Source organism: Tenrec ecaudatus, chromosome 2 (genome assembly GCF_050624435.1).
Source record: "Tenrec ecaudatus isolate mTenEca1 chromosome 2, mTenEca1.hap1, whole genome shotgun sequence".
NCBI lineage: Eukaryota > Metazoa > Chordata > Mammalia > Afrosoricida > Tenrecidae > Tenrec > Tenrec ecaudatus.
The window spans coordinates 188,295,505-188,311,816 of record NC_134531.1 but is presented as its reverse complement, the minus strand read 5'-3'; the positions used below and the strand labels follow the sequence as shown (position 1 = coordinate 188,311,816).

The 16,312-nt window shown below is 47.1% G+C and overlaps 1 protein-coding gene across 1 annotated transcript in view; it reads right to left on the bottom strand.

Moving 5' to 3' along the window:
• NSG2 (neuronal vesicle trafficking associated 2) overlaps window positions 1-16,092 on the bottom strand; it is a 61,332-nt gene extending 45,240 nt beyond the window's left edge. The window contains exon 1 of the mRNA XM_075543212.1: window positions 15,964-16,092. Coding sequence (XP_075399327.1) covers window positions 15,964-16,092 — 129 coding nt within the window. The remainder of the gene's footprint in view (window positions 1-15,963) is intronic.
• Window positions 16,093-16,312: the final 220 nt, after the last annotated feature.

Genomic DNA, 16,312 nt, shown 5'->3' with positions numbered 1-16,312 from the left:
CAAGCAATATGCATAATACTTATCTAACAAGGTTGTTTTGAGGGTCACCTGGCACAATCAGAAGCAATATTTCTGAAACTAGGTCACACACTTCATACACCTTATCTGCGACCCAGGACGATTCCCGTTCCCCTGACTAGGACATTAAAGCTCAGAAATGCTAAGTCAACTTGCTACAGCTCAAAGAAAGAAAGGTGGGTGATCAAATGAAGGTCAGTCTTCCTTCTTTCCATGAGGGCTTAAATGAACAGATTGCTCCCTGAAAACTCCCACTAATTTTAACTGAAATCAGCAGTCAAGAGTATTGACATGCACAAGAATTCTTCTTTGAAGAAAGTCCTTCCAAGTTTGTGAGACGTGTAATTGACTAAATGCACCTCAGAAAGGAAGGGCTGGGGAAAGAACTAGCAAGTTCTGAGCACCAATCATTTGATACATAAACATGGTGGTGAAGGATGCTCTGGGCTGCAGAGAAGCTAGAGCCTCCCACCAGCCTTGGCTTCCAGACTTTATTTCCAAATGTGCGTTCTGGTGTTGTGCCCACCCATCTTTGTTGTCTGATCCTCCAAACCACAACAAAAGAAACTCTGGCATCCCCTTCTAAGAGAAAGAGGGTGTTTTTGTTTTGAGATGGTCACATTCTATTATTTTGCTTCTCTTCTACCTCTCATTCAAAATCTAGAGACTATACCAAGAGCAATCCAAACCCATTGCCATCAAACCAATCCTGGGTCACAGCGCTCCACATCAGGGCTTTTGAGACCGTAAACCTTTATCGGAGCGGCAACCTGATACTTCTCCCTCAGATCAGCTGGTGGGTTTAAACTGTTGACCTTGCGTTTAGCAGTTCAATGCCTAAGCCACTAGCCCACCAGGGACCAGAGCTACTAGCAACTCTCGTACTTGGTGCATCTACCATAGAACAGGCACTGAGACATGACACACTCGATGTTATGGAATGAGGCAGATGCAACTATTGCCCAGGTTATGGAATACCGGGGGTATGGACTGGTTCAACGCCTGCTTCCACCACTTAGTAGCTAGTGGTCATGGGTGAGTCATTGAAGCCTTCTGGATCTTGGTTTTCTCATCTTTAAAATGGAGAAATAGCTATAATGGCACCATTGAGTTGGTAGTTGGTATAAATGAATTGCAAATACATGCTCAATATCCTCACATTCATACAAGAACAAGAGTTGATTTGAACTCTGTCTCTGGATTCTGTTACATTTTCTCCATAGATGTCCAAGGAAGGTGTGGAATTGAACTTAGTTTGTGTCCCTCGACCTGAACCTCAGCCTACTCAGCCATGAAGAACAACATAGTGATCAAGAATTCTCCTGAGCCTCATGCCTGGGAAAAAAAAAAAGTGGTTTTGAAGGATGAATACAAATTTACTGGATGTAGAAGGTAAAGGAAGCTATTCCCTGCAAAGGGAGCCACATAGCCAGAAATACAGAAGTGTGAAGTAGCTTGTGACTCATAAGTATCTGCTTGGCTGACACATGAACTGTCTTGAGAATATGACAGGCAAAAAGGAATGTAACTAAATGGGCTTTGTTAATCCTACAGCACCGCTCAGAAGCTATGTGTTTCTATTGTTATCTGATTTTAAAAGTTCTAGGAAAGGGTAATGGAATAACACTGCAAGGATTTTACAGATGAAAGATAAAATCTTAGCACCAGATTAATTGCCATTCAGTGGTAATAATAAAACCCAACAAACCCCGTTGCCATTAGGTAGATTCACACTCATAATGACCCTATATAAGGTTCCTGAGATTGCAAATCCTTACAGAAATGGACAGCCTCGTCTTTCTCCCTCAGAGCAGTTGGTGGGTTTGAACCATTGACCTTGCAGGTAGCAGTCCAATGCTTCTCAGACAGCATCACCGAGGATCCTTATGCAGTTGTAATAGGAAATTTACATATGTGCTCCTTTCTCTAAAGCCCCATTACATTCTCAGAATTATTTGCAAACCTGGAATTATAGTTTCCTGTCACTGTTTCAGAAATCAGTGTTGTACCACTTCTCGATTTCCATTTTTAAGTCAAATTTCTGGTCATTCTCAACTGAAACACCAGGCCACAAACACTGGGAAAAGAATTATGTAGCAGTATTCTCGGATGGGCCCACATTTCCACCCCCTGGTGTACACATGCTATAAATGTTCCTCCCTCTGGAATGTGGGCAGGGCCCGTGAATGGTCACACCCATGATAATTCTGTTATAGAAAACTGCCACCGCAGGCTGGAGAGACAGCCCGAGTGGCCTTGAGGAAGTGAGTTGGCATGACTAGGACGTGAGGGCAACCTCTAAGAACTAAGATCAACCCCCAGATGACAGCCAACAAGAAAATGTGCCCACGAGGAATTGAATTTAGCCGTCACCCCTGTAAAACAAGGCTTCTGTCTCTCTCCCGGACAAATGGACATTGCTCTGTCTTCATCTTCATTGACCTCAAAAGAGTACTTGACAAGCCCTCCTTCCCCTTCGCTTTGAAGCCTTCTCCCACGTCAAGTCCAGGGACGTCTTCTGGTTTGCTCTGACCTCACTGATCTGTCCTCCACAGTTTCTTCCGGCTCCGGCTCCTTCGACTGCCTTCCTAATGTCGTGAGCTCTCAGGGTGAGTCTATGGCAACGCATCTCTCCCTCTACAACCCTTTCCTGAATTTGCTCATGAAATCGTATCACTTTCAAGTCCTTCTTAACTCTCAAGGCTAGTCAATCAATCGCTCCACTGTGAACCTCACTCAAGACTCAGATTCTCCTCCTTGACATTTTCCCTGGGCTCTCCACACTAAATCTTAACACGTTGACAATAAAGCTCTGGGGTTCTCTGGCCCATCTCCCTTAGTCACCTGCTGTCAACAGCAGGTGTCCCTGTGAAACTCCCAGCAAATAAAATACCAGCATTACCCACACCACTGTTTATGTCAAATCAGATTCAGGGTTCTTCCAAAATCTCTCCCCTTTCTTCCCTCCCCAAATCCCTTTTGGCATCCGAGTCTGCTTCTTGACAAATTTCTCTTGAATCTATCCATCTGTCCACTTACAGAGCATGTGGAATGAATTATGTCCCCCATAGATACTTAACCCTGTATCTATAAATAGGATGTTATTTGAAAAGAGATTTCTTTCGTCGTGTTTACGAGGTCATACGAGAACAGAATGTGTCCTAAACCTCATCATTTAGGGTTGTAAAACTAGTGGGGCACACACAGGAACACTGAGTGGGGGAAGAAAGATTCTGGGGGATGATGAAAATGCCAGGGAGCACCAAGGGATGCCAGGAAACTCCTGGAGACTACAGACAAGGATGGGCCTTCCCCTAGAGCCACAGCCTGAATGCAGACTCCAGAATCCTAAGCGGTGAGACTAAGGCAGCCCTGTTCCTTAAAGCGCCTACTTGTGGCCCTTCGATACCAGCAGCACTAAGGAGCTAAGGCGCATGGTCACTACCCTCGTCTGAGGCATTGGAAACACTCCATTGGGATTTTGCTCTGGCTCCTTCCTGTTCCCATCCTGTCCCCACACCCAGCACAGAGCTTTCCAGACCAAGGGGTCAGAAAGCACCAGGTAATCCTCAGAAGACACCCAGGAAGGTGTGGCCTTGGCGAACCTCGAAGAGATAGTTAGAGGGACCAGACAGCAGGCTAGGTGAGGTGAGGGATGATAGAATGAAGGGCAGGACAGAATCGAGACTGAATGCCATGCCAAGCATGGTGAAGGTTAACTGGAGGGCAATGAGGAGCAGAAGAACCACAAACAACAAAGACTGGTTTTCTGTTTTGTGTCTGACACACATTGGAGACCCCTCCAGCTAGACAGAGTCTCCTTTCACTGCATAGGGGAGAGGCAGAGAGCAGGGAAACACAGCCCTACAGACTGACAGGCGTCAACTAGCTCCCAGGCTTTCTGGGATGGCTTGGTGTGCTGTTTCCATAGAATGGAGCCAGACGCATGTGTCTTCTATGCAACCAAGACCCAGCAATACTTATTTTTCATTTCTTAATGCTACAGAACGCGGAGCATTAAAAAGAATGTTGGTCAGTCATTATTAATTGTACCTTGGAGGAATCAGCTTGCATAAGCAGAGAGAAGAGAAAATAAATTTTCCGAGAAAGGCTCTATTCTAGAAAGTGCTCTTTTTCCTCCCAGTTTAAAAAAAAAAAAAATAAAATGGAGCAAACAGAGCCCCAGGCTCCTTGATTAATAACAGAAATGGAGTGGGGTGGGGAAGGAATGTAGGAAGGAATTCATTTCTATTCCTTTTCTGTGTATGAAAAGTGGGTTTGTAAAGATATCTTGAAAAGAGAAACTCCAGGTTTTCAAATTACCACTGTGGATTTGGGCAAAGTCATCAATGTGTTTTCTTTTCATATTTGCACATCAGCCTCCCATTGTCCTGCCTGCTGCTGGTATGAGGAACATAATTTAACATAATTGGCATTGTGAAAATGGGATAAATTATTCATTCCGATAAGACCTCGTGTCCCGGTGTCATTCCCCCTTCACTGGCAAGGCCAGATAATACATGGGGGTTCAGATGGCATAAAGTGCAGATCATAAAAATTTAAAATACTACTTCCCAGGATGATCAATAATGAAGAGGTCCCCGCACGGAGCAGCCCCTGGGATTGGCAGGGACAATAAATAAAAGCGCAGAAGTGCAAGAAGTACAGAAGGAGCGGGATTGCATTTTTATGAGCTGGGTTTGCACGGGCCCCAAACAGATGTCAGCAGGTCCCCTTCAGCTCATCGTGCAGCACAGGTGGAAGTGTGGAGCGTGGAGAGCGAGTGGCTCTCCCAGGACCCCTCGTGGGGACCCCTGTCTGGCTCATTGTCCCCCTCGCAGTGTTCTCTCAGGGTCTCTGGTCTCCTCTTTAAAACAGTCATCAGTATCCCCAGTTTCAGAGGGGCCAATGGAGACTCCACAAGCCCAGTCATTTGTCTCTGATCAAAGGATGCGTGTTCCAGCCATGTTCAAGCTCAAGGTTGCCATCTCCTTCCCTACCTGTCATGTGGTTTTCTTAGAGTGCCGTTGACTGAGTACCCCTCTTTGTTACCCTCGTTAAGCCCTGTTGTGTGGTTGCCCTTTGTTGTAGGTGCCGCCAAGTCAGTTCCGACTCTGGGCGACCTCATGGACAACAGAAGGAAGCCCCGCCCAGTCCTGTGCCCTCCTCACCATGGTGCTTTGGTTTGAGCCGAGGGCTGCAGCCACTGGGTCAGTTAATCGCATCTAGGGCCTTCCTCTTTGTTGCTGCCCCAACCACACCTTTCTCCCGCGACTGCTTCCTCCCGATTGCCTTTCTGACAGGCATGAGACAGTCCACCATCACAGCTTCCAAGGGGCGTTCCATCCCCAGTCTACAGATGACAATACTGAGTCCAGTTTGGGGGATGAGAAATGATGGCACCACCTCACCTAGTCATGGAAAGGCAGAGCCAGGGCTTGAATCTTAAGATCTGGCACAGGTCACTCCTTAGCAAGGTCATCGTTCCAGAGTCAAAACTAAGCCGATCCCACAACATCTGACACATAGCAACCATTTGCCATTGAGTGAACTGCAACTCATGTCGAGTCCATGTGCATCAGACTAGAACTGTGCTCCAAGGGATTTGTTGGAAACAGAGTGTCAGGCTTTTCTTTAAAGGTTTGTAATAAAAACACAAAAAGAAATAATCAAACTCACTGCCTTTGATTCAATTTTGACTCATAGCAACCCTAAATAGAGTTTCCAAGACTGTAAATTGATATGGGAGCAGACAGACTCAGCTTCCTTGCTTAGAGTGGCTGGTGAGCTGTAACCCCTGACCGTGAGGTTAGCAGACCAACCCTTAACCCGCTCCCCCCCCACCACCACCACAGACCCTACAGGGGACCTTATAAGTAGCCCTGATCTAATGAACGACCCAGTCCCATCTGTAAAGAAAGGACGGGAGCTGTCTGCAGTCCTCCCCTCACTCCTTACCCCTCACTCCATCTGCTTGGATTTGGGTCTTTCCCTGGCCCCTCGAATCTGGCTGCTAAACCTGGACCACGAGGGAAAATGTCAAGGTCCACGGGACTTCGGTGCTCTCTGCCCCATCAATCGGATGAGGCGATGGGAGCAGTTTTTCATAGAAAAGTTGATGCATGTTAATGACAAGGAGGGAAAAATATGAAACTTGTAGAGCAAAGGTCTTCTAATGACCCCCACTCACTTTTATTCTTCACCCTAAACAATCACCAGTCCCTTGTGTGCCATACAAAACTGTTTCATGAATTATGAAGCCTGAAACATGCATGCAAATGTGTATGTTTCTAGAGATGGGGTCACTCCACCGCACCCTCTTTAAAGTTTTATTCCCTGAACACGTCTGTTGCTTCTTCCCCCATTAGCGCATGTGGAGTTGCCACTGTCTCATGACAATTGCTCAGGACTGCACTTCCACACCCCAGAGCCCACACACTTGGCCTCCCCTCATTGGATATTCTAGTTGCGCCAGATTTTTTTCATATACCAGCCTTTATGCACTTCAGCAAATATATTAGCTTTCAGTGTGAAGTATAGTTGTCAAATGTCACATGTAGTTTAAATTTTTATAAATACTGCAAATGCCCCTGAAAATGTCACATCAAGCAATTCATCCCAGGGGGATATGTAGAGAATGCCCATGCTGCCTTCAGCACTATTAAAACTGTGATTGTTGTGAGTGCTGCAGTTGTTACTGGCTGTCACCCATTCAGCTGCAACTCATAGCAACCGTACCTACAACAGAACAAAAGCTTGCCTGCTCCGGCACCAGCTTCATTTCAGCCCAGTGTTACAGCTAATGTGTCAACATATTTATCCATTCCTCTTGTTTTTGTTGGCTCTCCACCTCATCAAACATGATGTCCTTTCTCGGAGACTGGGCTTTCCTGGTGATGTGTTCAAAGTAAGGCCCTCTCAGGTACATTCTGACTGTGTTTCTTTAAGACTGGTGCGCTTCTTCTTCTGGCAGTCCACGCTATCTTCAGTATTACTCACCAGCACCAAGATGCAAGTGCATCAGCTGTTCTTGTGTGCTTTTTTCCATTGGCCAGAGTTCTCATGCATACGAGGTGATTGAAAAGACTGGTTTGTTGGATGAAGGGAGACAGCAGATGATGTAAGATATGAAAAAATAATAATGTATAATTTATCAAGGGGTCATGAGGGTGGGAAGATCAGGAGTGGGGGAAAGAGGAGCTGATACCAAGGGCTCAAGTAGAAAGAAAATGTTTGAAAATGATGATGGCAACCTATGTACAAATGTGCTTGATACAATGGATGTATGGATTGTTATAAGATCTGTAAGAGCCCCAATAAAATGATTTTATTTTTTTAAAAAAAGAAGAAAAAGTACTTGTTTGATGGGAAAGATCCACTAGGCAAATGAGACATTACCTCAAACTCCCCTGTAGCGGATTTAAGGAACTGACACATACCCTTGGACTTAGGCTGAAGTGCCCCAGTCCGAAAAGAAGCTGACAACTGATATCCCAAAGTTGTGGAGCTGATGGTCATTGGACTCTGCTTCAGATCTCTTGTTTTGAGGATAGCCAATCAGTGGTGGCCCAGTGTTACCATATGCTTACTATTTTGATCCCCTCCTTGCTTTCTTATGAAATGTGTTAGTCTGGTAGGCATGGGTCTGACTTTGTGAATGAGTGCTTTGAATGTATTGTCCTATCATAAATCGCCATTTTTGTGTGCAAACAGTGTCCAGTTCTTAAGAGTTTAATCCGTACAAGTCAACAAGTCATATATTACAGGATGAAAAGCCAGCCTACACGTGAATGATTTTCTTCTCTCAACAAATTCTATATGACTGACTAAATTCTATATGGCTGACTCAATTAGTCACACTATCAATAGAATTACCTTATTCCCTAGAGGGCTAATTGATAATATTCTCTATCATTAAAGTAATAATGATATTTCTAAAGTGAAACAAAGACGTATATAAGCCATAGATATGTGAATGAATTTGGGGTTCACACCTTATTCTAGCCCCAATCTAAGAACAATTAGTTCGTATGGCAGGGTCCTACTTGATACTCACCCTCATGAAGAGATCATTAAAGATATGGGTGCTCTAAGAAAGTGGGGTGAAGGAACCAGATGGTTCCTGGCTATCAGGGAAAAATAACATCTGGGTTCCTAAAGGCCTGTCTTCAAGCAAGCAGCCATCCAAGTGACACATTAACTAAGTCCCCATGCAAGAAGCATGCCAGCCAGTGTGATCCAAGGGCTGCAAATACTATAGCACAAATCCCGAGAAGGGAATGGTATCAGAGCTTGAATTATGACTACCAGGTGTGCAGAAGACTACAAAGGACAGTGGAAGCCCAAAATCTCTTTGCAGGGGCCCCTCGTGGGGCAGAGATGTGAATAGCATTGCTCTCAGCGAGAGCGTTGTAAAATCCATGATGGCAGGTGTAGGTAGGTTAAAGTGCAACACCTCATCATTTGATCTCCCTTTGGCCCACTTGAAGGTTGTTCCCAATTTAAAATTTTTCTGCTTTCTTTTCAATTGAGGTTTTACTCTGTTTTATTTTGTCATTGTTGTTGTGTGTTTTTGTTTATCTGTTGGTTTGTTTGCTACCTGTTCATGTTTCCAATGATTCTCTGTATAAGAAAACCAGGATAGGTAAATCTATGGAGACAGTAAACAGATTAATAATCACCTAAGGGCATGGCAGGAGATACAGAGGGGAAAATGGGGAGCTAACAACAATGAATATTAGAAAGAAGAAAATGTTCTGAAACTGATTGTGGGGATGATTGCACCAATCTTCTTAATATAATTGAACTATTAAGTTATATGATATGTGAATTTTATACCAATAAAACTATTCGAACTGTGGTTTGGATCAAGCATACCTTAGTCATCAAACTTTTAATTTTATTGTATTCTTACCATTCTTATAGATAAAAATACATTTCTATTTTAAATTGTGTTGCCTTAAGTTATAAAGAATTATTACTATGGTTAGTGAGCATCTTACCTACTTACTGAGATTTGCTAACCAGATCTTTTGGCCCAATGTGAGATGATTTATGACCCTTTTCTCGGGAGTCTGAAGGCGGGTGATCTACTAGCTGGATGGAGCCTGCAGAGATGTGCATTCCCGGTGGTCCTTGGGGAGGGAGTGGCTTTCCACTGAGGTTGGGACTCAAGGGGAGACAGTAACCCTCTGCAAGGGTCAAAGGAATGGCCAAGATGACACGGAAGGCTCAGGGACAGGAGCAGGGTCTTCTGACTCTTTTACCTCTTGCTGCCCAACTAGGTCCACTGCATGGATGTCCCCCCCTAAAAAAAACCAAACATCAAATTCACTGCCATTGAGTCTATGCTAATCACGGCGATCCTATAGAACAAGGTAGAACTCTCCCATATGGGAGGCGAAAGCCCTGTCTTTCTTTCACAGAGCTGCTGGTGGTTTTGAACTTCTGACCTCTCAGTTAGCGGCCCAATGTTTATCTACTATGCCACCAGGCTCCTTTTCATTGTTATCAAGTTCATTCTGACCCATGGTGACTCTCTAAGACAGAATAGAACTTCCCCTGTGGGTTACAAAACAGAATCGCCCTGTGAAACTGGGTTTCACAGATTATAACTCTTTACAGGAACAGAAAGCCCCATCATTCTCCAGTGGAGCAGTTGATGGTTTCAAACTGCTGACCTTGTGCTTAGCAGCCCAGTGAGTAACCACTATGCTTCCAGGGTCCCTGCACAGTATTCTCAATTTTCTCCCCATCCTCTTAGTTAAATACTATACTCCATGATAACTGAAACCCAGAGATGCTACTCACTCACACCATAAATAAGGAGTCCAGCTGAGTCTTGAACCAGGGTCTCTGGGTATGCAGAATACATGTAGTGTTTTCACAAAACATGTGAAACATGGCTAACATCAATAATTGGTCTCCAAATGCTTTCAACCCCTCCTCTCACAAGCAGGTGGACCCCCCTCCTCCAGGACGTGGAGGAGACTCAGGAATCAGTAGGAAGGAGCATTTTCCCTGAGCCAGGCAGCTGGTTTACTGAGTACAGAGTCACCTGGGGCCTTGCCAAGGTGGGCGGTGGCTGCCTTGGCTTGTTTCCCGGGACCTGCCATCTCCCAGGCATGCTTTAATCTTGGCTACACCTAGAATAGGTGTGTCTTTTGGCAGGTCCTAGGACAATCCTTCATTATCTTGGCCTTTAGCTGCATCTGTAAAATGAGAGCAATAGTAACATCTTCACAGAAGGGCTTTGAAGATTTTGGAAGCCCTGAAGGTATAGTGGTTACTCTAGAGAAAGGCAGGACTTTCTATACCTTTCAAAAGAGTTGCTGTCCTGGAAACTCACAGGGGCAGTTCCACCCTGTCCTATAGGATCACTCTGAGTCACATCGACTCGACGGCAGTGAGCGAGAGTGAGCAGATAAGCAAAGGCAGTGGCGCATCGAGGGTCTGTCCCAGAGCCCATTGCCATGGCCCAGAGAAAACCACCAGCTGCTTAGATTCCAATCTCATTCCCACTGTGTTGCAGGGGAAAGTGTGGCCCAGCATAGCCGCTTAAGCTGGACAAGAGCATGGGGGATTACCTAGGTGTCTTGGGGAAGATTCATCGAAAGAAGAGACCAAGCCCTTGTCCCTTGTCCTATAGGAGGCCCCCATCAGCCAAAGTAACCTTCTGAAAGTAGAGAAGACCCTGTCACTCTCCCCTTCCAAGTACTTCTCTATGAAACACGCCAGACCCCACTCAAGCTGGTGCCCACCTCATCGCTTAAGACTCGGCCCCTCACTCACCATGCTCCAGTGCCTCTTCCTCCCGCACAAAGCCTCAGGCCTGTCTCTCCTCCAGGCCTCAGCCAGGGCCACTTCTCCAGAAAAACCTCTCCAACTACCCTCCCATCATAATGAAGGCCCTGTCTTACATGACCGAAAGCAAATCTGCCACCTTGCCATTGACGTGGACTCACCGCAACCCTATGCCGGGTTTTCAGTCCTGTAGCTCTTTATGAAGCCAACAGCCTCCCTTTCTCTTGTGGGAGTGGCGGGGAGGTTAGACGTGCCGCCCTTGCAGTTAGCAGTCCCACATCTAGTGCACTATGCCCTTCATGACAGCAGCTATTGTGTCCCGGAGAGCTTTCCTCAAAGTTGTCATGCCTGTCTTTTCAGAGTTGTATGCACAGAGCCTCATACAGTGCCCTTGGGAATTTTCTGACTTTCCACATGGCTGGATGGCTGGAAGGATGCATGCATGTAAAGACAGACAGATGGATGGATGACAGACATGTGGATGAACAGATGGATGGATGAGTGAATGGGTAAATGAATGGATGGATGGATGGATAGATGGATAGGTGGGTGGACGAGTATCTCCCAGCATGATAAAGGAGAAGGGCACTGTGGGGAGATGAAAGTGCAAGGACAAAGAGGCACGAAACCCTCTGAGAATGTGGGACACTCAGGGGAAGGGGTTTGAGACCTCAGTACTGTTGACATTTGGGGTGGGATTGCTCTTGTTTGTGGAGACTGTCTATGCATGGTAGGGTGCTTAGCAGCATCGCTGGCCTCTAGTCACCAAATGCTAGTTTCACCCCAGGCCCAGTTGGAACAACTAGCAAAGACTCCAGCCATGGCTAAATGTCTCCTCCAGACAAAATCCTCAGGAGAGAATCACTGTGCCAGGTAAGTCTGAAATGCTCAAGATTCAAAGTCAGAGAGGGCAGAGGAAGGAATGGAAGACTGAGGGCCAGATACCAGAAGGGCCTGGAACACCCAGGAAGAACTTGAGGACTTCTATCCAGTGAGGATGAGAGACAGAAAAGGGATTCCCACCACAAGCTCAGAGTGGAGGATATACGGGAGTTACAGAGGAAGGACAACCATGATGCGGGACACATCTCCTCTCCTCCCCTCCAGTCCCGGGCAGGGAAAGGACACTGGAAGCTCTGGTGTTTTCTCCAGGAGTCGCCCCAAGTCCCCACCTACCATCAGGATAGCTCAGGAGAGAGAAAAGCTGACCCGGAGCACAGCTGGGGGACAGCGCGTCTGAGAGAGCCCTCCCCAGTGGGGAGACTTCTCATGATTGGAAAGCGCTAGGATGCAGAGGGAAGAGTCACGTGTCAGATAGATCTTAACAGAATGTGGGCCGGTACAGTTCAGGGGGATGAGCCCATAGGTTGGGAGGTTGTCGATATACATACCACTGTGGGAGCCACAGTGGACTTGTGTGTACCACACCTCTAGCATCCTCACTTTGCACGTGATGAGACCGAGGCCTCCAGAGTCCTTAGCCTAGGCAGGCTAATAAAACATGGAACAGGGATTTGAACTCACCTAGAGGGGTAGAGAAGCCACCCTGATGGCACTTTGGGTTAGACATTGGTTTGTGATCTACACGGTGAGCGATACAAACTCACCAACCACTCATTGGAAGAAACATGAGGCTGTCTGCACCCCTAAAGGTTTATAGTCTTGGAAATCCGATAATGACTCACTATGAGTCAGAATCAAATCAATGGCCATGCATCTGGGTGTTCGGTTGTTCATATTTACAGTGGTATCTCTGAGCTTGTGTTGTTAACTGAGACAACTGAACATTCTAAAGGCTTAGAGGTCCCTTGACTCCATGAAGGAGCCTTGATGGCTCAGTGTCTAAGAGTTCAAGGGAAAAACCAAAAGATAAGAGGTTCAAACTCACCAGCTGCTCCTCAGAAGAAATAGGAGGCAATCTGCTTCTATAAAGGTTTAGAGCCGTAGAAACCTATATAGGGCAGGTTTCCTCAGTCCTACCGGGTCAATAGGAGTCAGAATTGATTTGACAACAGTGGATCTGGGTTTAGGTTTGTGATCTTTATGGGAGCAGATCTCCAGAATTTTCTCTCACAGATTCACTGGGGAGAAATGTTTGCCATTGTAAAGATCATAAAATCAAATTACTAGGTCAGAAAACATATAAAGGAATCATGGGCTCACAGAGGAAAACCAGATGCTGGGGGCAGGAGCGCAGCTCAGTGAAGTCACACACAAGTAAGCTACTGAACTTGTGGCAGAGCCCGAGTCGACGGGACCCCAGGGCAGCTGGCCGCTGGTTCTTGCTGAGTTGAAGGTTCTGGAGCATGGGCACTACATCTGAGCTCCACTGCTCACTAGCTAGGTGCCTTGGGTGAATAAATTACTTGACCCCTCTGTGACTGAGTTCCCTCATCTTTCACATGGAAAGTAGCCGCTTCCTAGCAGCTTCCTGACAGAACTCTATTAACTATTGAGGGAATGATATAAATTGGTGGTGGTGGTGGTGGTGGTGGTGTGTGTGTGTGTGTGTCTGTGGGTGTCTGTGGATGTGGGTGGGTGTCTGTGGGTGTGGGTGTTGAGAGAGAAGAAGAAGAAGAAGAAGAAGAAGAAGAAGAAGAAGAAGAAGAAGAAGAAGAAGAAGAAGAAAAAGGAGGAGGAGGAGGACAACAACAACAACAACAACAAGGAGGCTTACAATAGCACCTAGGATTTAAGAAGCACCAAAAAAGGATACCTGTTTCTCTGATAACTACTTTTGTACCAGACATGCTACATGTGAGGCTGCATCCCACCTGGTTCTCACTATTGGGAGCAGATGGGACTTTCCTCTCTTCACAGGGGAGGAAGATGAGGGCCACCTTGTAGAAAGGCTAAGTCACAACCATCAAAGGACCCCTGTGAAGATAGTCCCCAGAGAGGAAGGGTCCCTGTGGAGATGTGTTCCTGGCAGCGGGCTTCTAAGGGCTTTTGTGGGGAAGAGTCTCTGCAGGGAAGGGTCCCTATGGAGAAAGGTCCCCGTGGGAAAATGCCCCTGTGAGGAGGGATCCCCATGGGAAGGGCCTCTGTTGGAAAGGGTCCCTGGGGAGATAGTCAGTCAAACTGGGCTTCAAACTCCAACTTTCAGGACAAACTGGTTTCCCCTTCCATGCCTGCATACCCATCACAGAAAAGCTGTTTTGAGGCACTAGATTTGGGGATAGCTTTGTGAAACACCCAGCCTGGATGTTCAGTGGTTCCCAGGCCCATCTCCTCGCCCAAAGGGCAAGAAGGAAGCCTTCAGAGCATCAGAGAGGGAGGATCAGGAAGTCTCTGGAACAGCCTGCTGTGGTACATGGGGTCAGGGGGAGAAGGGACCTCACCCACTCCCTTTGGCTTACACGTCTCTCAGGAACATGAAGATCTGGGAGGCTTTGCCAAATCCAGAGAGCAGGTCCCTCTTCTCCCATGTGAAGCTGGGTTCAAAAACCAGCATTGCCACTGCTTGTTTGAGTTTAGATCAACCAGCAAAGCTTTCTAGGCCCTCACCTTTTCACCTCCAAATTTAAATGCATAATCCCTAACCCGGGGGCGGGGGGGGCGGGGTGGTGGGCATCAGCATAGTAGTTCTCAACTTGGGCTGGACATAATTTTTCTTGAGGAGGGGGGGCAGCGATTTCATTAACACTGATGCCTGGTTCCCACCCCCAGAGAGTCTGACCCCAATTGCTCTTGGGTGTGACCTGGTTGTTAGGGTTTTCGGAAGCTCCCGAGGTGACTCTGAATGCAGTCCAGAAAGGAGAAGAAAGTGAGCCTCTGCTATAATATGCAGCAGGTACTCAATACTGCCCCTTCTCCTACCCTTCCTGTTTCTTGATTACTAATTGTTCATTCAAGATGTATTTTGGGAGACTTTGTCATTTCCCAGGGTGACTCAAAGTCTTTCCTTCTGCCACCCCCATGGCTGTTCTCATATCGACAACCTCTGCACTTTCAAAACAGATGACTCAATCCACAGCCAATCCGCTGGGCCCTTTCTCTAGCTGTGGCTTCTCTTCTATTGATTGACTGGAGGCAATTGGATCAGACGCGCAATGCCCTCTTGGAGATGCCAATTAGAACAGAGACCGGAGGGCTGGTGCTTGTCCACTCTCTCGCCAGGAAACGCCATCCTTCGCCTCAAAGCCCCTTCCTGAAAGGGTGCAAGTGCTCACATGATAAAATCCCAAATTCCCCCAGAGGGATTTTAAACAATAATGCATCTGCCACCTGTGTCTGTGGGAGAAACCTCCCCTCTGCCTTTGTGCAGTGCCCACCTCCTTTCTTCACAGACCACTCCCCTGTCAGGAGATGTTCCATCAGCCAGTCACTCATTTCCAGCCACGCCTCCCCCAAAGACTCCATACTCGGACATGCTGTGTGCCCCCAATGGTGTCCACGCTTCTGTGCATTTGGCCATCTAGACTCTTTGCCTTGCATGCCCTTCCCTCCCATCGTCCACCTGGAAGGTTTCCACTCACCCACCGTCACATGCCCATCTTCCACCGTCCATCTCTGCAGCTTACCTAATCTGTCTTCCCAGGTCCCGCTGCAAACCCTGCTCTCCCCCTCCCTTCACCCCCTGGGCAAATTTATTTGCTTCCCCTCCTGTGTTCCCTCCCCTCTGCCATCCTGGGATTATCATTGCCAGGACACATTACACTAATGTAAGAGTTATATTGGTTAGGGGTTTTGTCATTTGTCTTTTTATAACTAATTCCTCGCCTCAACACAGGGCCTTGGCAGGGACAAACTCGGGCTCTGTGGCGGATGCCTGTTCTGTGTCCTCAATCCAGACCTGCACACTGCTGAAACACCTCCCCAGAAGAGGCAAGATGATTGTCTCTGTCATGATCGAGAAGCACCTTAGGTATTTACCAGCTGTGATAAAACTTCCCCCCAAAAGATTTTTTTTTTGGTCTGTGTATGTATAAGTCTACAACAACAAAGAATAAAGACAGCATCAATCTGATCTGGCTCGAGAGATGTCCTGTCTCTGAGAGTGCCGACGCGATTTTACAAGAAAGGGAATCTATTTGGCAGATGAGGGGATGAAAGCATTTGCTGGGAGAATACCCGGCTGTTCCATGTTTCTGGGATGGGGAGTATGGGACTCGGGGCTCCGGGCTCGGATGCCCGCCTTACCTTTTCTGGAGCCGGCAGCTGCAAGTGGTTCACCTCCAGGGGGGTGATGAGAGGGACCGTCTGGAAGCCATCCTCCACGCAAGGCGGCTTGGTTCCCTTCTCGCTGGGGTTGCTGTTGGGCTTCACCATTCTTACGCCTTTCTTCCCAGACCTGAGTCGAGCAGGGCGGCGAGGCAGGGAAAGAGAGGGCTGTCGTCAGACAAAACAGCCGTGCCCAAGGACCCCGCTCGGGGCCTCTCCAACTGCGATCAGTCATCTACCTTCCAGGGGGAGCTTCCTGACAGCATTCTCATTGTCCAGGACAACTTCTCTAGCCGTCAAAACAGGTCACTTGCCCACGGGGTCCAAC